This window comes from Cololabis saira, chromosome 20 (assembly GCF_033807715.1).
Source record: "Cololabis saira isolate AMF1-May2022 chromosome 20, fColSai1.1, whole genome shotgun sequence".
Classification (NCBI taxonomy): Eukaryota; Metazoa; Chordata; class Actinopteri; order Beloniformes; family Belonidae; genus Cololabis; species Cololabis saira.
In genome coordinates this window covers 18230068-18256274 of record NC_084606.1, presented here as the reverse complement: position 1 = coordinate 18256274, position 26207 = coordinate 18230068, and the positions used below count along the sequence as shown (strand labels likewise).

General features: G+C 38.6%; 1 protein-coding gene across 3 annotated transcripts in view; it reads left to right on the top strand.

The window, feature by feature from the left end:
- phka1a (phosphorylase kinase, alpha 1a (muscle)) overlaps positions 1-15917 on the top strand; it is a 40524-nt gene extending 24607 nt beyond the window's left edge. The window contains exons 19-34 of one of the 3 annotated variants that reach the window (XM_061710563.1): positions 411-572; positions 654-748; positions 856-1001; positions 3298-3451; positions 4257-4415; positions 4491-4620; positions 5895-5996; positions 6088-6206; positions 6442-6477; positions 6700-6735; positions 6970-7005; positions 9028-9072; positions 10177-10338; positions 12345-12398; positions 13201-13401; positions 14248-15917. In XM_061710563.1, coding sequence (XP_061566547.1) covers positions 411-572; positions 654-748; positions 856-1001; positions 3298-3451; positions 4257-4415; positions 4491-4620; positions 5895-5996; positions 6088-6206; positions 6442-6477; positions 6700-6735; positions 6970-7005; positions 9028-9072; positions 10177-10338; positions 12345-12398; positions 13201-13401; positions 14248-14421 — 1811 coding nt within the window. In that variant the 3' untranslated portion in view covers positions 14422-15917. The remainder of the gene's footprint in view (positions 1-410; positions 573-653; positions 749-855; positions 1002-3297; positions 3452-4256; positions 4416-4490; positions 4621-5894; positions 5997-6087; positions 6207-6441; positions 6478-6699; positions 6736-6969; positions 7006-9027; positions 9073-10176; positions 10339-12344; positions 12399-13200; positions 13402-14247) is intronic. The other 2 variants (XM_061710564.1, XM_061710565.1) reach the window with 2 other exon arrangements.
- The last annotated feature ends 10290 nt before the right edge of the window (positions 15918-26207 follow it).

Here is a 26207-nt window from a genome sequence, read left to right as displayed (position 1 = left end):
GAAATTCTTTAGCGATTGTCTTCCAGACGTGGTTCAAGAATTTTAGTGTTTTTTTCTAATTAACAAAAAATCTGATCAGATTTTTATTGTTTAAGATTGGTTGATGATGAAAAAAACTGTAATTTCACTTTCAAAATGTATGAAAACATGCATGTGAGAAAACTGAGATAAAAACATCAAACAAAGAGTTTCTGACAAGACTTCAGAGTTTTGAAGAATATTTACATACATATTTTATATCTTTATCTTTTATTTTTTTCTGAATTTTGATATGAATTGAGACAATTTAACGCCTTATTTTCACTGAACTACGGTAAGTGGAATCACGTGAGACCAGAGGTTATCTTCTCTAACTTGTTTCTTCTCCACATGACTTGTGTTTGGTCCCGTCCCGCCTGTCCTCCCTTCAGAGGCGGACGACCTCGCCCAGTACCTGGACCACCTGTTGGCCCAGTCCGCCCCCAAGAAGCCCAAGCGTAAGCTCGGGGGTCTGGGCAGGTTCAAGGCCGTGGCCACCAAAACCAAGGAGATGGTCTCCCTGATGAACAAGGCTCAAGAGCTCAACATAGAAAGTGAGTGATAATTCATCGTCTGGAACAAGACCCCGCCCCCCCTCCCGCCTTCAAAATAATACCTTTCTTTTCCTCGTCCAGATGTCGGCATGTACTTGCCAAACAAGCTGTTTCGTTCCAGTCAGACTTCACTAAACCTGCACCTCCACGAATCCTCTACTCAAGAAGAGAACAAGGTGTTTTGTTTTTCCTTCTCTTCCTCGTTCACACTCAGACATCCTCTGATCGTCCACTACTCAGCACTTCAACTCTCCGTTGTTCTTTATTTCTTAATCTTTCCCAGGGCTCAGCCGCCTCGTTTACAGCAGAGAGCGGCATCCCCAAAGACGAGAGCGGAGCCGTCGACTACAACGCTCTGGTCCAGCTGCTGAAAGACACCAAGAGTCTCCAAGACCAGGCAGATATACTTTATATCCTCTTCAAAGACAAGTGAGTCTCTGGTTTAAGGTGGCTGTTGAACTGTGCACGTTATAGAAGCCAGTATATTTCAGTTGAAGCAGCGGTGTGATCGTCGGTTTTCCATTTTCATTCAAACTTAAAGTTTTGAACCGTGTGGTACATTTACTGCTCGTTCATTTGATTTTAGTTGATGCCAAACAGGAGAAATTTCAATATATTTATAATCTGTAACCAATTATATTTCCATGAACATCCTGATGAGCAAAAACGAATGCAAAGTTCATCAGTAGGTTATTTTTTAACTCAAAATGGTGCCATATTACGACGGAGTATTAGGGCCAAACTAAAACAAAATAAAATTGGAAATTACGAGAATAAAGTCATAATGTAATGAGAATAAAGTCGTAAAATTACGAGAATAAAGTCGTAATGTTGTGAGAATAAAGTCGTAATAGAATAAAGTCATAATATTATGAGAATAAAGTCGTAATATTATGAGAATAAAGTCGTAACATTACGAGAATAAAGTCGTAATGTTGTGAGAATAAAGTCGTAATAGAATAAAGTCGTAATATTACGAGAATAAAGTCGTAAAATTCCGAGAATAAAGTTGTGACATTACGAGAATAAAGTCGTAATGAATAAAGTGGTAATTTATGAGAATAAAGTCATAATATTATGAAAATAAAGTGGTAATTTATGAGAACTCTAACAGGAAGAGCAGTCTTCTCCCTGTGTTAAAATGAAGAATATTGAGCATCTTGTGAAGTTATATTTATAATATATTACAACTTTATTCTCGTAATATTACGACTTTATTCTCGTAATATTATGACTTTATTCTCATAATTTTACGACTTTATTGTCATTACATTATGACTTTATTCTCGTAATTTCCTTTTTTTGTTTTTTTGTTTGGCCCTAATACTCCGTCGTACCATATAAAGTTAAATGAGTGGGTTAGTTATTTTACATGATAATGGCTTCACAAATGTCATCAACAGCAGGTGGATGTATTAATAGAGACTAATTGAAACTAGATCAGAACAGGATGTTTGCGCAACAAGCCCAAAGAAAATGCACAAATTACAAACTGACAAAAAATTCGGTTTTGATGCATTTTTATAGAAAACTCTGCATTCGTATTCTCATAGAGTCGTGTAGTACATGTTGACAAGAGTGCAAAACATCTGGCCGTGTAACTTTGGCAGAGCATGTCACGTTTATGACGTCAGGTTTAAAAAATTTTATGTATAAAGTAGACCAATAAAACCTTTGAGGGTGAGAACGTGGATGAAGGGAGGAAACAGGAAATTAGAAAGCACAAGCTGGTTTATGTGTTTCCCACTTTGCATTGCAGCTTAAGTCAGCACTGTGCCTCGGTTTATTGGTAATTCATATGTTTGAGCTGTAGCATGTACAAGTACACTAGAAACAAATGAGGGATATTTAACCTTATAATAGTTTATATTCTTCACCATTAGACTTGAAAACCTTTTAATACACATCTAAGTGTTTGTATCACAAATGTCCTAAAAACATAATGCGGTGAGACCTGTTATTAGGAGAGGCGGCGCACAACGTTTTTACTTATAATTTATATGAAAAATGCACCTCAGACCTTATACAACTAGATTTTATTGTTTTTTTTGTTTGTTTTTATTGTACATAAGCATGTTCATGTGTTATTCATGCAATGAGGGAGGGTGTGGTTTTAAAATGGTTAAACCAAGTAAAAAACAAGATAGATATAAACTATTACTGAAGCACACAATGCCTTTCAAACAGAGTTTTGACTTCTGGACAGTTAAAGATTTTGTCATAAATAGTCAGCTTGGCATTTAAAAGAAAACAAAAACGGGTGAGAGAAAATGTCCAACATAAATAAACTTGAAGCTTTAGGTAATCTTTTCCGTTGCCGTCACACCTTCAGCTGCCATGAACTTGTGCTTCACGGAAATCCTAGTTCTTTACAGATATGAAAAATGTATAAAACCTGAAATTGAATTCCCTCTTAATAAAATTCTCAAGCTGAAATGTCCCAGTTTGGCAGTTGAGGTAAAGCTGCAGAGATGCTTATTAAAGGTTTGTGGATGAGATGGGAGAAGATGGATGCACTCAACTTGTTCACTCTTTATTATATCCGCTCTTTATTATTATATATTACAACTAGGGCTGCTATGCTCTACATAGATGAATGCGATTATTGCTGTATTTGGGAATCAAAAGTAGCAACCATTAGGGTGGTACTGGTTGGTGATGAACATGGCTGTTGTCTGAATACTGCGGTTGTGAGGAGTGATGGTTGGTCGTTGCTGTTTTGCAGAGGCATGGAGTGGGACACCCAGCTGCACGGGAAAGGAACCACGGTGAGGTCTCTGCTGAGCGACCTGTACGAGAAGGCGGGCGATCTCAAGCACTGGGGCCTCATCAGGATGATCTCTGGCATTCTGAAGAAAAGGGTGGAGGAGCTGGAGTGGGTACGACGCACACGCGTTCACGTCCTCTGTGGATGCAGCTTTTCAGTGTCTCCATTGGGAATGGGCGATATTTTACCGTTCACGATAAACCGTCAAAAAAATTCCCCACAGTAAGAATTTGTCATCTCGCGGTAAAAACGATAAATTCCTGTTGATGACGTTTTTGTGTGAAGCTGATTTATGGTTCTGTGTTAAATTGACGGACAACGTACGTGTGAAGGAAGCAAGCAAGCAAGCAAGCAAGAAAGAAATGAGCCAGAAAGAAAGAAATGAGCCAAGAAGAAAGAAAGAAAGAAAGAAAGAAAGAAAGAAAGAAAGAAAGAAAGAAAGAAAGAAAGAAAGAAAGAAAGAAAGAAAGAAAGAAAGAAAGAAAGAAAGAAAGAAAGAAAGAAAGAAAGAAAGAAAGAAAGAAAGAAAGAAAGAAAGAAAGAAAGAAAGAAAGAAAGAAAGAAAGGAGCCAGAAAGAAAGAAAGAAAGAAAGGAGCCAGAAAGAAAGAAAGAAAGAAAGAAAAGAGAAAACAGGATAAATTCCCGTTGATGACGTTTTTGTGTAGCAAACATGGCGGATCTGAGAGCGAGATGGATTTATAGTTAAAAAAAATACCAATTCAACTCCACCTTTTTATCGTCATTTTTATCGTTATCGGGATAAATACCAGAAATTATCGTGATACATTTTTTAGTCCATACCGCCCATCCCTAGTCTCCATAGTTGGTCCCCCCGTCAAAGAGATCAGAAAAGAGTTGCTACAGAATCAAGAAAAACATAATATCTCACTGTTTTCCAATAACGATCTCTCGTTAGGCCTGCTCCGATTTGCTGTCACACCAGAAGCACCTGACGGTGGGACTTCCCCCTGAGCCCAGAGAGAAGACCATCACCGCTCCCATCCCGCTGGACCAGCTGGCTGCTCTCATCAGTGAGGCCAGCGACAACAACATCAGCGTGGCCATCCTCACTCAGGTGGGTTACAGCGTCCACTCTCCCGTTTGCAGCAGTAAGCCCATACGTCCAATCCACCCTCTTTCTTTGATTCAGGAGATCATGGTGTACCTGGCCATGAGCATCAGAACCCAGCCCAGTCTGTTCAGCGAGATGTTCCGGCTGCGGATCGGCCTCATTATTCAGGTGATGGCGACCGAACTGGCTCAGTCGCTCAACTGCTCAGGTGAGACGGCCTACGCGTACTTTAAGGTAGTCTTTCATCATTATTTGTAATAGTTTGGGTTGTAACAAGTCCAATTGCATGTTCCATTCGACATATTTGGGGTTATAACTGTCAGCTGCCGTATTGTCATTTTTTGAACTCCTCTGACAGTTTTCAGCTTTCGTAATTTACCAACAAACAAAAAAGAAAGTATTTAATAAATAAGATTAAAATGAAGAAAATACAGTAAGAGATGTTGATGGAGACCAGACTGAGATTATAAGCAGGTCTTACGGTTCGTATTCCGATGTTTTGTTTTTCAAGTATTTTTTCTATATAAATCATAGACATGGCAGGTTTAAATAAACGCATCATAAAAATAAATAAACGTTCTGTACATTTGTTTTAAAGCTAACAATGAATATGAGGACAAAGCCAGTGATTTGCAATGAAAGCTTTCTCCCATCTTTACACTCTCAATGGCGGATTTATTAGATACACCTCATATACATCATTTTTTTGTCTAGAATATTCAAAAGTATTTCTCAAATGATGTCAGTGTGTTGATTTAAGAAGAAAAAAAAAATTCAGACTTACTGCTGCTTGGAGTTAAAAAATATAAGAACCCATCTCATATTTAGAATTTAGTTAGTTTTATATTTCCAATGAGAGATAAACATTTATGATTGAGCCACGGGGGAATTATCTACCTAGTCTATCTAGCTCACAAAGCATTCAATATTCAGTTTCCAACTATTATTTATTCTCTTCATGCTGTACCAGAATGAAAGATTGTAAGAAAACTTGGAGTAAACACACACGTTATAACAAAACAACAAAACATGTGCCTGTAATTTATCAAGATAAACAGGACTTTACCCCAAACTGTCCGAACAGGAGAAATCAACAGCATCTTAGGTATGAGCAGCTTCTGGAGCTGGTCCGAATACCAGTTTATGACCTCTGGGGAGTAATGGAGTGAGACAGGTGGTCTCTCTACCGGAGCTGTGTGCCAATACCAAACCAATGCACCAATAAAACTGACACATATTTAAAAAAAAAAAAAAAAAAAAAAAAATCCCTTCTAGGAATAAATGCAATGGAAACAGAGTTTAAAATTTGCCACTTGAAGCTCTTCATCATATATGGTTAACTTTTGCAAGAAGAAGTGGGATGGGAGAAGACCTGATACCAAGGCCAACGAATCCATGACAAAGTTTTGTATTTGCAACATCACTTTCCATGTTATGTCTTGGGAGGTGTTGAACACAGGTTGTGTATCTGAATTTGTGTAGGAGAGGAGGCCACGGAGAGTCTGATGAGCCTCAGTCCCTCTGAGCTGAAGAACCTGCTCCACCACATCCTCAGCGGGAAGGAGTTTGGCGTCATGCGCAGCGGTTCGTGCTCCGATGGCTCCCGACCACACACACCCGGCGTCTTCCATGCTTCTCCGTTCACCCCTGTGTGTCCGTATGTCCTGCTTTTCAGTGAAAGAGGTGTCCGGTGTCAGTCCGTTGTCAGCCATCTCCATACATCACCTGGGCAACGTGGGCGCCACCAAGAGCGAGAGAGCGGGCATCAGCAAGCTGAAGAGCGACATGAAGATGGTAGGAAGCAGAGGCCGGAGCTTTAAGCTCGCCTCAGAGGGTTTACTCACGCCGGCATTAAATTTAACAACATTCACACTGGGTTGTTTGCATTTTGAAGTGCTTCATAAGTCACCATCGTAAATAAACTTTAACACCCGGGGCTGAGCAGTAACCTCCGCGGTTCTGTAGGAAACAGACGAAGGGCAGGTGACCATTTTCAGCATTGTTGTAATTTGATGTTGTGTTTTCGCAGCTGGAACACAGGTTGTCTTTGACGGACCCCAGTAAGGTGACAGTGGTAATGCAAATGGGTGCTAATTCACCTGCTGGGTGCTGATGGAAAAGCGATTGTGGGTAATTAGAATGAGATTTGTGTGTAAAATCTTGGAAATTTGAAGATGGAGATCTGAATTTGGCCCCTGATGGGTTCTGAATCGAGGGAAGCTGAATGACGGGTCGTATGTTCTCAAAGAACTCTGTTTGTTTGTTTGCCATGTGTTTTGTGTTGCAGGCTGAGCACAGGTTGTCCTTAACGGATCCGTTTCAGGTGACGATCACACGCAGGAATCAGTAACTTGACTTATTTTCACTGATGAGTTATTGATTGATAATGCCACAGTAGAAATCCTGTGTTTACGTGTGTATTAAGGACGTCTGTGTGACGCTCCCGGCGTTTGCTTTTGATCTTTTTTTTTGTTGAGGATATTTATGTTGTTACTTTTTCTGCAGAGAGGGCAAGTATTGTCATTTTTATCAGCTGGATGTGTTTCCTCTGTTGCAGATGGACCGCAAAGTCTCTTTGACCGACTCAGTTGAGGTGATCATGACTTAATCAATGAAACGGAAGTAGACGTCAAAGTTGGTTTTTAAGTATCAAAAAAAAAGAATTGAAGATTTGATTTAATATATATATATATTTTTTTTTTTAATCATTCAAATTTTAAACTAGGTTTTAACACAATTAAAAGGGAAAACAAGTGTAACTGAACATTGTGACAAAGTATGACATAAAACAAACATAAACCCATACTGTTGTATTGGTTCACTGCTCAGACAATCCTCTTTAATAATTTAAGGGCTGTTTAAGGATACGTGTACACCCATAAAGCAGTCTGAGCACGTTTGAATGAAGAGATAATCCGAGACAAAATGCTCTAAGATACAACATATCAATTCTTCTCTGTTGAAGAGGTCTAGTCTGGACGGCAGACTACACTACTGATGGGCTCTGAGTTTGTAGTATGCAGGGTGCAGTTAGCGAGCAAATCCATACTCAAGAAAAACTGACCTCAGCTGCAATGAAACTGACTAATTCACCTCACATTCTGTATCCCATAATCAGACAGGTCACCACAACGGTGAAAGAAATGGCAGACAGCAGCAGACCACCACGCTTTTGGTTACATCTACTTTATAGTATTCAACTTAGGGCTGGGCGATATGGACCAAAAGTCATATCTCGATATTTTCTAGCTAAATGGCGATACTCGATATATATCTCGATATTTTTTCTGTGCCTTAATTGGGGTTTCCCCCAAAGCATTATAGCATAGCATCTCTGTTAGCTTCATTTTTTTCTGAGGCAAACCCTTAAAAAAAGTCAGTTTTAATACAAAGCCTCGTGCCAAATGTCACACAGGTACCTTTATTAACAGAGGTCTGCACAATATCAAAATGTATAAAACAAATGAAATAAAAATAAACTGCCTGCATATATAGAATAAAAATGCTTCTTGAATAAAATAAAACAAATATCCCTTTCCTGCATAACAATTAAATTAAGATACACTGTGCAATTAATACAATGTAAACAGTAACAGGCAGACTTTTCCACTGAGGTTGACAGTTGTGCAAATAACAAAACATTTGTGCAAATCTCAAATAAAACATTCAAGTCAATTTGTCACAAAAAAAAACATTAAAAAAAAAATTAAAAATTTTTTTTTTTTTTTTTTTAAATCGATATAAACGATATTGTCTCGTACCATATCGTGTTTGAAAATATATCGATATATATTAAAATCTCGATATATCGCCCAGCCCTAATTCAACTCTTACGCTAACTGCTCTTTGATGGGTGATAAATTATTATTCTGTATTCATGTGTTTTTCCGACTGGATTCAGCAGAGGTGATTATCCTCTCTGATTTCATCTCGACCCGCCCGTAACGCCCACTCGTCAGGTGACGGTTATAGTGACAGTAAACCCGCGTCTTTGATTTACAGCCGATGTCATTAACTTTGGGTCTAAAACTTCACACCACTGCAACTTTAATGTCTGCTTTTAATAAGTGTTCACTTCTATTTTAACCCCGGATTAATCGTGTTTTCTTTGCTCATTGTGACAAAATTTAATTGATTAATTTAGTGGAACATTTTATTGATTTTAAATTAGAAATTACTTACAAGTCAAGTTGTCATTTGACTTGATATATGTATGTAGTATTAATTGTGAAACCACTTGCTTTCAATTTAAACAATCAAGAATGAAGCTGATGTATTTTTGCTTTTATCATTAAAACGGGCTCTTAATCTCGCTGTAACACAATGATGAGCAATCTCGTATCTAATATGCTTTGATGGGTAATCAAGAATGTTTTTATTGTGACCAGTCAATTTGTTGTGTTAATCATTAACTTGATTGATTCTTGCAGCTCAACCAGTAACTCATCCCACTTTCCACTCCTGTGTTGGAGTCATGCATGCTGCCTCTCCGCTGGTTTGGGGGCTGTTCGGATCCATCACCGCTAATTATTTTTAACATGTCATAATTTTTCATTTTGTCCATTTTTTTTCCTTTTCTTTCTCTCCTTTTCTTTTTTCGCTTTTTGCTTCGCAGGGCGCACAAGCTCAGACGATGGACATAGAAAGCATCGAATCTGGGGTAAAGATTTACATTCATCTCTGCTTTTGGCCCGCAGCAGGTGCAGTTCCTGGATTATTTTATTTTATTTGGAGTGGGATTTGGGGACACATACACACTTATACAGATTTTATTTTATTTTTTTCTTATCGTGAGCCATAGTCACCTTGAGTGTCATTATTCTAACATGATGGAAAAGTGACAATCATCAAGGGTTTGATTGACCACAGATGTCGTTTTCAGGCAAAATGGCTGTAGATTTACTCTTTAATGTGGCACAACTTGGTAAAAAAAAACAAAAAAACTTATGCAATGTATTTGGCCTTTAAAAGCTTCCACAGAAGGGTCTTGCTGTCTTACTCCTTGGAGTATGACTGAAGAGTTTTTTTCATGTTAAAATATTTGTTGTGACTAATTAGCCACGGTGGTGAATGAACCAATTGAACTTTCTTTATACGCACCTTAGGTTTGTTTTGCCGGTCTTCTCTCTCTCTCTCTCTCTCTCTCTTTATGGTTGCTTTTTGTGGGATGTTGCTTTCCCGTGGTTCGTATAACATTTAATTAAAAGTGCGGTTTAACTTGCGGTAAGAATCGTTATTCTCTCTGTGGTTCAAAACACACCGAGCCCACAAACACCTGTGTCTATTTAATACTTGATTGTGTGAAGTGACCCGTTACCAAGGTGATTACTGCCCCCTTGTGGCTTGGTATATTATTAACACCAAAAGTATGTTTACTAGTCTTTCTACAAAAACAAAAAGAAACCAAAACACCCATAATTGCTCCAACAATATTAGTTTCACTTTCATTTGAAAGAACATTGGATTACTTTTAGAAAGTAGTGTCTAACTCCCATCCTGTTTATCAGCAAAAACCATCCAAAGTCACTCTGGACTCCCATCCCTGCCGTTTGTTGCAACATCTGTGCAACAATGCTGAAACCATCTCACAGAGCTACAGTGAACGTCTTTGCAGAGGCAACTAAGAGACTCAAGAGTCCTGATGAAAGAGAAAATGAGTTTTAGTGGCCTGTGAGGTTGTATTGCGCCACCGCGCAGATAAGTAATAGGTAGTTTCATTAACAGAGTTAAACTGACTCCTTTTCTGTCCATCTTCGCTGTGCAGGGATACAAACTGCCGTCCATAGAGTCCCTGGACGTTCCGGACAGCATTCCGCATAGTAAGGATACCAAACATGGCCAGTGGCTGCGTAGGAGGCGGCTGGACGGAGCGCTGAACCGGGTTCCCGTCGGCTTCTACCAGAAAGTCTGGAGGATTCTGCAGAAGGTCAGAGAAAGACACAAACACACAATTCTTTTTTATTTGCTTATGTACCGATCAGCAATGTTTTCCAAAGTTTTGTAACAAGTCTGAATCCTAATTTTAACGACGTAAAATATTATTTCACCTCTGATTTCTTTTGTTTTTCCACTGTTCGGAGTAGATTAGGTAAATTAAGTTTGTTAAAATGTGTTGCTCGTCCTCAGTGGTCCCTGTCAGGGTCAGAATACTTTATTGGTCCCTAGAAGTGCAGTTTTTTTGCAGCAACTGGACCAAAACAGCAAAACCAACAGATGCACTGAGCTATACCACCTCAGCTCACACACGGCCCTAACGCCAGAGTCGTGTCACAGGAGTGCAAAAAAAGAAATAAAAAGTCTGTATAGGGCTGTTCGATTTTGCCCAAAAATAAAATCTCGATTTTTTTCTCTCAAAATCCGATTTTCGATTAAGATTACGATTATTTTGTGAATTGACAAAAGGCAAAGAAATGATTTCAAATATGCTGTTTTTTTATTGAAAATTTGCCCCATTGGGCTTTAAGTGCAAACTTTGCTCTTATTAAACAAAAAATTAATGAATAAAGTGCAAAACTCTGTAAAATAAGTTGAAAAAAAGTTTTAAAAAATATAATAAAGTTTTATCTCTGAAAAAAAAATCAGCAAATCAGCACTTGCAAACATACAGTAAGTTATATTTCCAATTAAATAAAACAAGACATTTTCAAATTAAACTAAACTGGGTCTTTGCATGCTAAATAATAATGCAACCCATGAAGGAGGTAGAGGTGTGTAATGTCAGTCGTTACATTTGCTATTCACATTTGCAAGTTTTTTGCAAGGAACACGAGCCGGTCTACGGCATCTGGCTTGAGGGATGCCCGGTGGCATGTTACAACGCCCCCTCCTACACTAAAGAGCCTCTCCCATGGGGCACTTGTCGCAGGTATTGAGAGGTATTTCCATCAATCATTAATATGGTATCAATTAATATGTGTGCAGACAAGGTAAAAAAAAATAAAAGTGAAAAATCGATTTTACGATTTTCACGTTTTAACATCGTTCTAATTACATAATCGCGATTACGATTTAAAATCGATTAATCGAACAGCCCTAAGTCTGTATAAGAAACACTCAAATTTAAAATGATACAAGTCATGTAAAAAGTAAAGAGAGTCGACACCCATAAAACAGTAAAATTAAGAGTCCAAATGTTGGAATATCGATTATTTTTAGTTTCGGGCATCTGATAACGTTGACCTGAAGGCACGCCAGTAAAATTAGACGATAAAATGTGCTGAAATGCACTATTAGCTCTTTTGAGACATTTAGGTCCAGATAAGGATCATCACGCCTTGTGACAAAATAAGCAAGGGAGGCTAATCCATAAACTCATCAAGGCGACAGCATCATCAGAGAATTGACAAAATGTGTTATCTGTGTAAAACACGGAGATGATAGGACCCTGGGTTGCTGCTGTGTTGGACACATTCACCTGGAGCAAGTCCAGCGTCTGAGAGATGAAATGAAGAGCTGTCGTGCTGGTCTGACACTAAAAATCGACATAGTTACACATAGTACCTTTGAAAGTATCTCTGATTGTATATCAGTGGTTAACACTTTTACCGCTCTGCGGTTGTAAATCAGATTTACGGCCCAGTCTGGCTGTAAATCTGATTTGCGGCTGCTGCTTGTGGAGCTGTTTTTTGGTGTAATACATCTCCGCCGAGGCTCCGTTTAACCCCTCCTTCCTCGGTCGAGGGAAAGCCCCTAAAATATTGTCTGTTCCAGGAAAACGTTCCTGCATCAGTCGTGAATCCGGACAGGACGTGAAGGATTTTGTGCAGACTTGAAAATTAGCTAAGATAACGTGACGTACAGTACAGACCAAAAGTTTGGACACATCTTCTCATTCAAACAAATGGGAAGTGTGTCCAATCCTTTGGTCTGTACTGTATATGAGGACTTTAAGGCAGATGCCGACTAATGTTTCTGTTCATGTTAATGTCACAGTGTCACGGTCTGTCCATAGAGGGGTTCGTCCTTCCAGCGTCAACCACCAGGGAGGTGAGTCATAAACATTTATTATGACAATAAAGAAGAAAAAATAGCTTTGAAAGTTGTTTTTCTCCATTTTTATTTTATTTCTTGTTAAATAAATATAATAAGAGTAAAGATGTGATTAAGTTAGATAAGTTTAAGTGATCTTTAGTCATTTTATGTTCAAAACATTGGAAGGTAGCAACTGCAACGTGCATTTCAATAGGAGCATTTCATTGCTTTTGAAGAGTTTGAGGAAGTGTGGGATGGAGGATGGAGGAGTCATCAGATCAAGCTGAAGCATCTGCATGTTTTCAACGTCATGAAAACAATCGCTTTCTACATTCAGCATTTTTACTGTTACGTAACCTTCATTGATAAATACATTTATTTTAATCTAACGTCAGAACTGAATCAGTTTGGAAAAAACCTCTTCTTTGTTGATGAGTTTGCATGTTCTCCCCGTGTTTGCTTACTCCAGGTTCTCCACTTTCCTCCCACAGACATGCATGTTTGGCTCAATGGTGTTTTTCTAAAATGATCATAAGAGTGTGTGTTGTGGTTTATCTCTGTTTGGCCCTGTGATGGACAGGCGAGCTCTCCGGGGCCTGTTTCTTGCTTATAGACAGCTGGATGGGCTCCAGCAGCCCCCTGTGACCCTAAACAGGAAGAAGTGGGTATAGAAAATGTAAGGCTAGGTTGAGATGGCAAGCGGCAGAGGTTACGTGCAAAGATTAGCAGTTTGACTGTATTTAAGCGACTTTACGCAACGTCTCTAGATGTGTGATACTAAGCACTTTTTGGCTGACTGTCTTTCTCCCACCTCCAGATGACTCCAGGAGAGATCAAGTTCTCGGTCCACGTGGAGACGGTGCTGAACCGAGTCCCTCAGCCCGAGTACCGGCAGCTGCTGGTGGAGGCCATCCTGGTCCTCACCATGCTGGCCGACGTGGACATCCCCAGCATCGGCTCCATCATCCACGTGGAGAAGATGGTCCACCTGGCCAATGACATGTTCTACAAGGATCAGGTCGGCTTCAGCAGACCGAACTAGGGCTGTTCGATTAATCGATTTTAAATCGTAATCGCGATTATGTAATGAGAACGATGTTAAAATGTGAAAATCGTAAAATCGATTTTTCACTTTTTTTTTTTTTTTTTTTTTTTACCTTGTCTGCACACATATTAATGATTGATACCATATTAATGATTGATGGAAATACCTCTCAATACCTGCGACAAGTGCCCCATCGGAGAGGCTCTTTAGTGTAGGAGGGGGCGTTGTAACATGCCACCGGGCATCCCTCAAGCCAGATGCGGTAGACCGGCTCATGTTCCTTGCAAAAAACTTGCAAATGTGAATAGCAAATATAATGACTGACATTACACACCTCTACCTCCTTCATGGGTTGCATTATTATTTAGCATGCAAAGACCCAGTTTAGTTTAATTAGAAAATGTCTTGTTTTATTTAATTGAAAATATAACTTACTGTATGTTTGCAAGTGCTGATTTGCTGATTTTTTTTTTTTTTTCAGAGATAAAACTTTATATTTTATTATATTTTTTAAAACTTTTTTTCAACTTATTTTACAGAGTTTTGCACTTTATTCATTCATTTTTGGTTTAATGAGAGCAAAGTTTGCACTTAAAGCCCAATGGGGCAAATGTTCAATAAAAAAACAGCATATTTGAAATAATTTCTTTGCCTTTTGTCAATTCACAAAATAATCGTAATCGTAATCGAAAATCGGATTTTGAGAGAAAAAAATCGAGATTTTATTTTTGGGCAAAATCGAACAGCCCTAGACCGAACTAAACCCCAACAGGGCTTCTGCAGCTTAACCGAGTTGTTTCCTCTCCTCTCCTCCTGCAGAAGGACCTGGGAGCAGAGGAGCACATCCTGGAAAGGGACCCGTCCACCGGGGTGTGCAGGCTGCTGTACGACAGCGCCCCCAGTGGCCGCTTCGGGAGCATGACCTACCTCACCAAGGCCGTGGCCGTGTACGTCCAGGACTTCCTGCCCAGCGGGTCGTGCGCTGTGCAGTGAGACGGCGCCACGTGCAGAGAGAAATCATGCCGTAGTTTTTATATTTAAGGTTAATAGAGAAGAAGGAGGATCGGCTGCTACAGCGTGTGCAAAAGTGTGGTGGTGTTGCTCTTTTCCTAGGCTGCATGGAAGCGGCCATCTTTTAGCTTTAACCACACTGACGTGTCGTTTTTGTGTGTAGCTGTGTGTGTTAGATTATCTTTGCATTTTAAAGGAGCATTCACACACCTTCAGTAGGCAACGTCCTCAAGTCTTGAACTCCGCCTTCACCGCTGTTTGCACGGTATCAGCACAAATGTTAGCAATGGCATTAGTGGTTTTCTTTCTTTATTTTTGTAAATGCCCAGATTTACTCAAGCAGGCATAACGGTTTTTACTTGGCAACAGAGAGAGCGATGACCACCTCCTTCAGGCGAGGTTTGGGTCAAACCGCAGGTTTAGGCTGCAGCGTAGTGGGAAACCAGGCGCCATAAGCTACGCCGTGTCCTGACATGTGATGTCACCACTGCAACAATGCGTGGTAGCTACACGGTAGCTACTACTTCCTTTTTGTTGCTTTTAAGCTGAGTAAAAAGGCTACGATATCAGTAACCTAAACTAAAGGACGCGCAGCACTGCAGGGAAGAACCGGTGTAGGTTATATACGCACGCTTCGTGCGTAGCTGCTACCTACGTAGAAGATTAGCCCTCCTTTTGCAAATGTTACCCTGAATAACGCTGCATTCATTGGGAGTTATTTCCATTATTTATTTTGGTGCATGTGTATTTGAGTGACAGCTAACCCAGCTCACATGCTTATGGTGCTTAGTAACATATCAACTTATAGGTGAAAGTACAGTTGGGTTGTTTTTTTAGGTAGTTTTTGAACATGAAGCTCTATAAGACAGAAATACAATGATGCTGTGATACAGGATCAGGATGTTGGGACAAATATAATTTAAGGTAGCGATTCATAAATCCATCCTACTTCTATTTGTTTGTTTCTGGGGAGAAAAAAGTGAATAATCTCGGCAAACCTTTTCATTTGTGTGTTCATCAAAAATTAAACATAGTTTCTAAATAAATGGATTTTTCTAAACAATACTAATTTATTGAATGGGACGATTGTAAGCTGCAATGTAGAAAATGAAATAAAGTCGATGTCTTAAAGGTTGTTGGACTTAACCACTGGAATGTAGATTGTTTTCTCCTTTTTTTTATTGTGCAAAAGTAGTAGCCTTTGAAATGGTGTATTCATGAAAACCTCGTTTCTGAGGTCGGCTTTTATTGCGTTAACTCTTATTTCAGCCTGCAGTGTGCAGCTTTGCATGGCTGCTTTTAAACGCCGAGGAGTTGGGTTTCTGTCAGCTGAATTTCTGACTTGATTCACGGACTAACCGTAGAAAAACTGGCCGTCCACGCACATCTGTCATTTTAATTTATTCTGAACTCATTTCACCATTAACAGTTGGCTGTTTAAAGGGAAAAAAAGTAATAAAGTGAATGTATGTGGAGAACATGCTTGCCCACGCCTCTTGTTTGAACCTGCGGTGACGCACTGACGTGTGTCAGTTCGTGACGTGGCAGAGCGCCATGTGACTGTTTTCTAATCAAAAGTCTAAATATCTGGTCAATATCTCAGGTAGTCAGATAATCAATGTTTCTGTTGAAAAAAAAACCCCCATAAACGACTGATTCTTAAAAAAAAAACAAAAAAAAAAACCTGCTTCTAGTTATGTAGCAAACGTTATTGATCATCACTGGATGCAAAACTTAAATTGCATTTAATAATGATTTCAATCGTTAACAAAAAAAAAAACATCTTCATATAGAAAACAAACCGCAAGGGGAAAAAGTAATCTGTCAAGATAAAACTATACAAAATAATATTTTGATGTCATTAATTAAACGTATTAAATATAAAATAGATGCCTAGGTCACATGGTTCTTTCAAACCCTACATAGGAGCATTAACTAAAAATAAATGACATGGTTATTTATATACTTTAAAACCATTTTATTCACTCTATACTTCAAAAATGTTTATATGCAAATTAAGAATATTCATGTACTGTATGGTTAATTTTTTTTTTTTTTTTTTTTTTACTTGCTGTATGAGGTGATCATACATCACTTCATCCTTTCCCCTTGTTTTTCCCTAAAAATATTTAACTTCTAATGCTCATGTTGATATGTTTTTATTTCGACCATTCCACATGTTGATATCTCATATTTCAATTAATTTATAACCATGAATCCATCTTTATTTTGGTTTGTCTTAAAATATCTAAAAATATCTAAAAAAAATCAATTCAAGTTCAGTCACTACTTTGATATGAATCATGACGTCATCTGTTTTTAAGAAATCTAATTAACTTCTCACAAAACAAAAAATAATCTGAATGAATTACATATAACATATTTGATTGAAAGCTGCGCAGAATATTTAACGTCCATCTCCGAATATTTCTAAATGTACTCAAACGTTTTGAAGCCCACGTTTGAAACAGATGTAACTGATAAGTATAATCAGTACTCGAGATGAGGGGGGATGAGGGGGGATGGCATCCTTCCCCCCTGAAATAAAAACGGTCCAAATCATCCCCCCTGTAAAACTGCCATCCCCCCTTTCCATCCCTTATGTCATTTCATCAATGAATGTGGTTTTACTGCTATTTCAATATTTAGTCATCATCAGAAAAATAACTTATTTAACAATTTTCACCTGTTTCAAGTACATTTTCACTTGAAAGAAGTAGGAAAATCTGCCAGTGGGACAAGATTTACCTTCTTATTACAAGCAAACAAATCTTGTTTCACTGGCTTTTCTACTTATTTCAAGTGAAAATCTACTTGAAACAGGTGGAAATGGTAGTTTTTCCAGTTTTCTTGTTTTAAGTGTAATGAGATTTTTTTATTGAAATGAGACATTTTAACTAGAAATAAGACAAAGACAGAGTCATATTGATAAGTTCAGAAAACTGTTTTTTATTGTTGTGTTTTGATGTAGTTGATGTAAGTGTAACAGTGGATATTCAAAGCTTACAGAAGGCTGCATTTAACTGCTGCTATGTCATTCCTGCAGTATTTCTGCAGGTGTTTTGGTCAGTGCTATTATTTGAAATACATTATATTATTTGTAATCAGCACAAATTATCTGTCCCCATATGATAAAATCCACCATCCCCCCTGATTTTTTTTTTTACAACTCGAGGACTGAGTATAATCCATACTGCAGCTCATCATTTATTATTTTTCTCCATTTTTATCTTATCCGATGATTCCCAGTTAAAGAAAAAGAAAGAGATGTCCAGCAGGTGGCGCATGGAGGACTCGTAACTTTTCACTTCATGCTTTCCACTTGCCTGTCACGTGGTCAGGCAGAATCAGCCCGATAAATGACGTCATTTTACGAAGTACATCTCTTTTCTGCAGTTCATCAATCCAGTTTTCTGCCTCTAAATCAAAAACGGAATTCCTTTGATGAAAAATAAATTCAACGATCACCAAAACTTTCACTTTTTGTTGGATTTAATGGTGTCATTTTTAATTTTTTATTATATTTTTATTTGGGACAAGTATGTATCACAACCCTGTACCACATGATATAACATGTATTTGTAGTTGAATTAGTAGGTTAATAAATACAACAATAATGATGGTAAAAGAAAAGATGAGACAAGGAACAACTTTATTAACACACCAAAAACATATTCTGTGAAAAGATACCAACAGCAGTTTGTCAATTAAAGTTCCATATATAAGATATTTGAAGTATATAATGACCATAATTACTGCAAATTCTTTTAAGAAGTTAATAAAAGTTGCAATTAGACTCTAAAAACAGTCCCACACGATTAATGTAATGATGCTTTAATGCTTTGGGAGCACTTAATTCATAACCCCTCTTCAATGAGATCCTATAAGCACGTTGGGATCATTCAAACGTGCAGCTCTGCAACCTTGTTCCACATATCTGCATCACCGTCCATCCACTTTATCAGCCCGCCTCATCCTGTTCAGGGTCGCGTGTTGGCAGGCCGGAGTCTTATCTGTCTGTGTGGTTCATGTAGTTTTAAGGACAAACACTGCTTGGACAAGGCGAGAGTTCAGATTCCTGACAGGACAGGACGGTGACGGCTGACAGTGCCCAGACTCAAAGGTCTCGGATCACTCAAAAGAATTGGTATTCAACAGTTTTTGTTGACATCTGTAGATTTTAAGCGGCACAGTTAATCTGTCAAAAAGAAATATGAAGGTGTCAGATTTTTATGGATAATTCAGTCCGACAGAAACAGATGGCCAAAAATCGGATCCAAGCTGCCTCTCCTCTGGCTTGGCAGGAGCTCCGAAATGTAATTCCTGAGTTCCTCCAAATAAAAAAAAAAAAAGCTTCAAAAGAGAAATGTTGACTCAGAGAAGGTAAATGTACCTTGCTGAACCTTGAAACATGCATTTAGAGTCCAAAGTGTCATCATTTTAACACAGCTAAAAATACATGACCTGGGTGAAAGACATCTGAAATGCAAACAGAGATCAGCACACACACTGATGCTATGCAGGCCTGAAAATATTGACTTGTGACAGCAAGTGTGAATATTTTCACGTGTCCACACTCTTTTGAATCTGCTCTCCCTCCGTCTGTCCGTCTGTCCGTCTGTCCGTCTGTCCGAAGCAAACAGACAAAATTCCAAACTGCTGCTTCATCAGTCACATCAAGTTTCCACGAATAAGAACAAAGTTGTTCAAATACGAAACACATGAGCTATTTTGAGGCAGTCAGCGGAACATTACCAGTGGGTGATGCTCAAGTAATTAACTGTGCCAGTTCACCAGATTATTCATGTCCAAAAAAAAAAAGATAAAAGAAATGCCTTTGGTGCTCAAAAGTGAAAGCATGTGTTACATGAAGTTGGAGTTGGATGCCTGTGTTCATTTGATCGCTGGGAAATATGAATGGCTAATGCAAACGTTTCAGGAGGGCATTTGATTTTTAAAATGTTCACATCCAGATATTCATCCGCAGAGAAGAGATGAGTCTGGCTGGCTGCTCCTCTTCCTCCTCTTGTGTATTTACCATAGTGTTATCATCATCCTCATACCATAATAAATGTTTTTATTGTTTGTGCACTGAGGAAATGACTGTAAATACTCCAGTTTTATAGGAGGGATTTGCAGAACATAAGATTTCAGTCATTCTATGCTGCAAAAACTCTTTTCTAAGAGAGGAAAACGGCCTTGTTGCAAGAAAATTACACCACCGGCAAATATTTTTTTGCCTTAAACAAGATATTTTTTGACTTATTTCTCAAGGGGCTGTTTTTGGAGCATATAGTTTTGTAGTCATGGAAAACAAAAACGGCATCAGATGCCATTTCAAACAAAGCTTAAAAATGTGTAAACAGGTCTACAGAAGCTTATGATTAATCTATTATTATTAATTGTGAGAAAATGCGAGGCAATTCAAACCGAGTTTATGAAGCCACGTTTTTATAAGTCATCCCACATGAGGTCTGGCATTGTTCTGCAGGAGGGAAAAAACACAGACTTGCAAGGAAAAGACATCACTTTGATGATAGCATTTTTTATTCCCTGCATTCGTCCAGCTGGTATCTTCACACATCTGCAAATCACCCCCTCCTCCCCCCAATACCATCACAGATGCTAGTTTTTGCACATGTAGCCGACAAAAACCTTTGTGAGTTTTTTTTTTTAAATCTACAACACCATTTTCCTCAATTTCCACCTGACTGCAGATGTATTTCTGTCTGCCTGAGATGAGCCTCAGGTCAAAGAACTGGGTGCAGAGTTGCACTTTATGTAATACAGTTTGGAGTTGCCTCTGCAGAGGAGTCCTCGGTTGAGTGACAGCGGTTTTCCGAGGTGCCCTGAAGTCCATGTCTCTATGTTGATCCTGGCACAGCGCCTTGGTTCCTCAAACAGTGTGGGCCGAGGTCTCAAAGGTCAAACACATCGAGAGATTTCCTACATTCCTTGAATATTACAGGTTTGCTTTCCTTAATTCATTGATAATTGTCATATACAAACAATGAGAGCTTGGAAAAATGTAAACTTTAAGGAGCTTAGTGTACTTCTGTGCCTCCTAAAGTATGACTCGGCCTTCCAGGGAGTATAAAAATTGACAAAAGACCAAAACACAATAAAAAGCAGAACCAACGCCATGATGAAGATTAAATAACGGTACGTTTTAGTCCTATTTTTGTTATTTTGTCAAAGTTTTGGTTCATATTCATTGACAAATTTCTTGCCTCAAGCATTGACAATGCTCCCAAACACAGGTGGAAGACAGGCAGGTTATAAAAGGCGGACTTGTCAATATCTGTTAGAAAATTTTAGCATAAATGTTTATTAAAGTAGAAACAGCAAATCAATGTTTACAACTAAATGACTCTACAGGCAAAAGTCAGTATTTACTGGGCCAGTACAGCCTGGAATAAGAACACTGTGTGCAAAAATGCCAGATAAGTCCTGTCCAGACCAAAGAAGGGATCAAGTTCAGCAGCAGGCCACCAGAGCACAAGCTTTTCACAGCAAAAACACCACTAAACCCCTCGGGTTTGGCCTGGCACTGTAGTTCTTTCTGAGAGGTCCACCAAAATAAAAGCTGCTGTCATGCAAATCTTCCTAACTGGACAGACCTGAGTCATTTACCCCTAACATGTTTTTAAAATTTGACATTGACATTGCACAGATACGGTACATTGATATCTACCTCAACTGAACTCAAAGAACAGAAAAAAAGGGGGACGTACTGTCATATGACAAAGAAAATGCATCGAATTTACATCCAGTAGTGCAAGGTCTCAAAATGAGATAAATACAAGCTCAGATGAGCAACAGCACATAAGACGGTGCCATCGTCTACTGATCAGCAGCAAAGTCAAAATTCAGAATGATTGTTTGATACCCCTTACTGCATTCATAGGAATGATCACAAAGCCATTTCCAAACAACGTGGAGTGTATCGCTCTACTGCAAATAAGATAATAAGAAAATACTACAGTAGTGAGACGTAAAAATCATTCCAGTCTTCCTCGTGGTGGACGTCCAACAAAGTTCTCTCCAAGGTTAGACCACGTAAACATGACAGAACGGCAGAAACTGTAACCCCCCCCCCCCTCCAGGAACGGCACCTTCAGACTCTGTGGGACAATATCTTTAAAGAGACTGAACAAATATATTTTATTTAAAAGTATGGCTCAGATCGAACGTCAAGTTTCATGATTCAAAATTCTTTATTTTCATCACCATCTAACAACAAACATCATAGCTGAGACTTTTTATGCTCGGTGTTAAACATCTTCAGCATGTTCTTGGGACAGATTTTCAGTTTACCAGATTAAAAGCTACTATGTTTTTATTTATTCATAAAAAATATATATATATATATATATATATATATATATATATATATATATATATATATATATATATATATATATATATATATATATATATATATATATCGTACTGTATTTTCTGGATTATAAGCCGCACCCGCCCTATTTAAAAAAAAAAGATATACAAGCCGCACCTGCATACAAGTCGCATCCGCTCTATTTAAAAAAAAAAAAGATATGCAAGCCGCAGATATTTATGTTGTTACATTAGATATTTACTACATGCGCAGAACAATTTTGAACTGTAAATGATGTACATGTTTGTACCTAAATAGATCCTTTCCTAACTGTCTTTTAACACGTCAGCAACTTTGCTGATTAAAACGGGACAGAACCTAGAGAAAATAACCAGTATTTATTTATCTATTTATCTGTTTGAAATCTGCTTCTACCTACTTCTATGTGCTAAAGAAGAAGTAGTGTCTTCTTCTTTGCATTTATTTTGTCTTAGTTTTGATTCTAATTCCGATTAGAGCACCCCGAGCGGTGGAAGAAAAATCCACAGAATAGCCGCACCTTTGTATAAGCCGCATGGTATATATATATATATATATATATATATATATATATATATATATATATATATATATATATATATATATATATATATATATATATATATATATATATATATATATATATATATATATATATATATATATGAGATGAGACGCCAACCAGTTAAAATGAAACAATTCAACAACTATATACAAAAATCAGTTCTTGCTTCCAGAGTTTTGTGGCCAGAGCAGCACCAGTTTTACAGTTTGGTGCAGAAAACCACCAAACTGGTGTTTGTACTGGTTTTGAACCTGCAGCTGAACCTGCATGGGTGGAAGATGTCCATTTGTATTTATTATTATACTATTAAACTTGATTCATTACGATGTCTTTATTTCATTCATACTGATAGCAAAAAATAAATGATACCTTTGCAGTTTTGGGGGTTTTTGCAAACAAAGCTTTTATGAACATGTCTTGCTCAGCAGTTCTGTGCTAAACGTTCACATGAATGTGCCTAAATATATTAGTTCAAGCTGTGCCAAACACTAAAACTGATGTGATTCATACAGAACATCTGCAGCGGGATCATGATTGATAGCTTTCCCCGCACAAACCCAAGAGCTGACTCATCTGCTTTGAATTCTTCTGCAAACCGACTCAAGGGACCGAGGCTTCTGTGACGTTCAAAAGTCAGAACACGAGTGGGTTCGGTGTTTCACAATAACGAAAGTGAGCCAAGTGTGTCAATGGTTACTGTGCTGTTGAAAGGAGTAACTTCTTCTTGTCCAGGCTCCCAGGGAGACCCATCAGGACACCAGCACGTTCCCAGATGATGATTTGCATTGAGATGTTTAATTTCTGTTTAATTACGCAAATTAGGTATTATTTATCAAAATATGCTCAATTGCATGCATTTTGTGTTTTGAACTCGCACTTAAATGCACAAGTTCTATGCAATCATTGTCATAAACATACATACAAATGAGATTCCTTTAACTTTTGTCCCTTGAACCACATTGACAGTTCATTGTAAATGCTTCTGTGAACGTTTGATAACAAGATGCATGTAAATAAGAAACTATATCCTTTTTCCATTCTGATGTTTTACGTAATGCGACATTGACATGATCCTGACTGCATGTTGAAATTAGGTTAGTACATCCTCTGCTGAACAACAAAATGACATCACACTTATTCACTGAGGATTACAGACTATAATACTCAGAGTTACCAGGCATAAAAAACCCACTAGTGTATAAAACATACATTATCACCTCTTACTAACAAGGGGCAACTTCTGATTTACAGAGTTGAGCTCAAGCAAAAGTGCATTTCCTCAACTGACCACTGGAGACTGCAAAAGTGAATCAATGTCCAATGACCTCCATGTTAAATCGTTCAACTTTGAAATGAACATATTTACAGCCTGGTTTTCTATAAATTGATTCGATATCCATGACAACTATATGGGGACTGAGTTATTTTGTACCATATCAAGTAAAAGGTAGCTTGTGCTAACCATGTGTCAGCTAAAAAAAATATCACAGTTTTGCTGTCCCCTGAGACTTCAACACAGAGGGCTCCTCCAGCCGAGCCACTCCCAGCTCGACTGCCCTTTCAACCTAACAAGTATGCCTGTCAATTCCCATTTGTGATAAAACTAGGGGGTCTGCAATATTTCAGATTTTTCCACTGAAATTACACTTGTCCTTTTGCCAGAACCTCTGCAGCTCCTCTTAAGGCGCTTCGCTACTGCAAGAATGCTGTCTTTTAGATGACCTTTCGACCTATCCCTGTTTTAGCTTCAATGCTACTTGTTTCAAATGTTGTTTATGTGGCAAAATGAGAAATGAGGATGGATTGACAGATTTTATTAGGACTGATAAGGTTACGTTTATTTGCATCATTAGCATGAGTGAAGCGAGCTAAAATAGTTAACTTGCTGTAATCAAACTAAGGTGGGTGTGAACCATCAGTCTTGCTCGTTCCTCTCCTTTGCAACATGGAGCCATGCAGTATGAGAGAAAAAGAGGCTTCTAAAGCTTCTGCAAACCTAGTGGAGGATGTTTGTCCAGTTCTTCTTATACAGTCTATGGTGCTCAGCAGGCTGGGGGTCGGGATGGTCTTTACAGTGTTTGTGTTCTGGGTAGTTGCAGGATGGGTAGGATTAATGAAAGCCATCCCGACTGTATCATTAAGCTCCAGCAGGGAATCAGGGTGAAGATCAAGACGGGAGGACAACCGATCATCAGCAGGAAACCACACTGTTTACCTTCCTGATTACCTCAGATACAATACAGAACTGTGGACTTAGGTCCACAGCAGCAGCTCTCTCAAGGTCCCACTGCAGACTTTTAACCTGAGGTCCTCACATTGATTGAGCCATTGCAACAATATCATTATTTTTCTTTTCCAGACGTTCTGTCCTTGATTTGTTGGTATATTTAGGATCATGGTTCTATTGCATGAACCACATTTTGCACAGCCTAAGCTGTAAAACCAATCAATCAACCCCCCCCCCATTTCAAATTGTCGCACTGATATGATCTGTGAGCCTTGTGTCAAATATGACGCCGTGCATTTTTGACCAAAGATCCCCACCCGACGTTGGTCCTACGTGTCCAAAAGACAAAGAGTTTTTTAGACGCATCGTCAAATTTATGCTGAGCTGGCAATATTCTTTCTGAAAGAAGACAATAACTCACGTTAATTGAGGCCTGTAAGGTATAGAGTTGCTTATATGTAGTTGTCATTGCTGATGTCAATTCAATTCAATTCAATTCAATTCAATTCAATTCAATTCAATTCAATTCAATTTTATTTGTGTAGTGTCTAATACAACAGTTGTTGTCTCTAGACGCTTTCCAGAGACCCAGAACATGACCCCCGAGCAATTATTACATAAACAATGGCAGGTAAAAACTCCCACTAGTGGGAGAAAAGCCTTAAGCCAAACAGTAGCAAGGAAAAACTCCCCTTTAGGAGGGAAGAAACCTTGAGCGGGACTCATAAGTCTCATAACTCAGGCTCATAAGGGGGGACCCTCCTGCTGAAGGCCAGACTGGGGGGGTCGGGGACGTCAGCAGCACACAGCAGGCATGTGAAAGCAGCAGCGGGATGACCGGGGGTTGGGGGGGCCGCAGGCCGCGCACGCAGCTCCCGAAGCTCCGGCCTGCAAACATGCACAAAAGAGAAAAAAGGGGGGCCAGCACAAGAAACTACAGGAGCGATGGACAAAAATGATAGCTATGAGATACTTATAATAAATAAAAATGGAAATGGAGAAGACAGGAAGGGAAGAGGAGAGGAGAAGTAGGGTGAGAGGCACCGCCCAGTGGATCATGTCGGTGCCCCCCTGCAGCAGAGGCCTATAGCAGCATATCTACCACCAAGCTATATTTGAGACTAACTATTATAGTTTTGTTCTATAGCTGCAACTATGACTACTGACTCTAACACACTAGAGTTTACACTACCTAGAGATTTACCAACACCAGCTAGAAGTTTACTAAACAAGCATGTAGGTCAATGACCTACATGCTCCAGACCTGCAAAGTTTTATAGAGGCGTTCACACTTGCTGATGATGAATTAAATCAATGACATCAGCAGCAGCTGGTAAAGCAATGCTCACCACCAAGTAAAGACATATTATTTTGCATTCTCATTTACCATTTTCCCAAATAAATAAGGACATTGTGTAATATATCAGGTGTTCTTGTTCATTAGGTGCATTTATCTCATCTTGAGCCTGGCGTGGACCAAATAGTTTCTTAATGTTGAATAACTTTTGGTGATTGAGGGAGCTTATTTTCATAAAAGGCTCCCGACATTCCTTAAACATCTAGGATTTTAAGGATTTTTTAGTGAATTATCTCTCAAA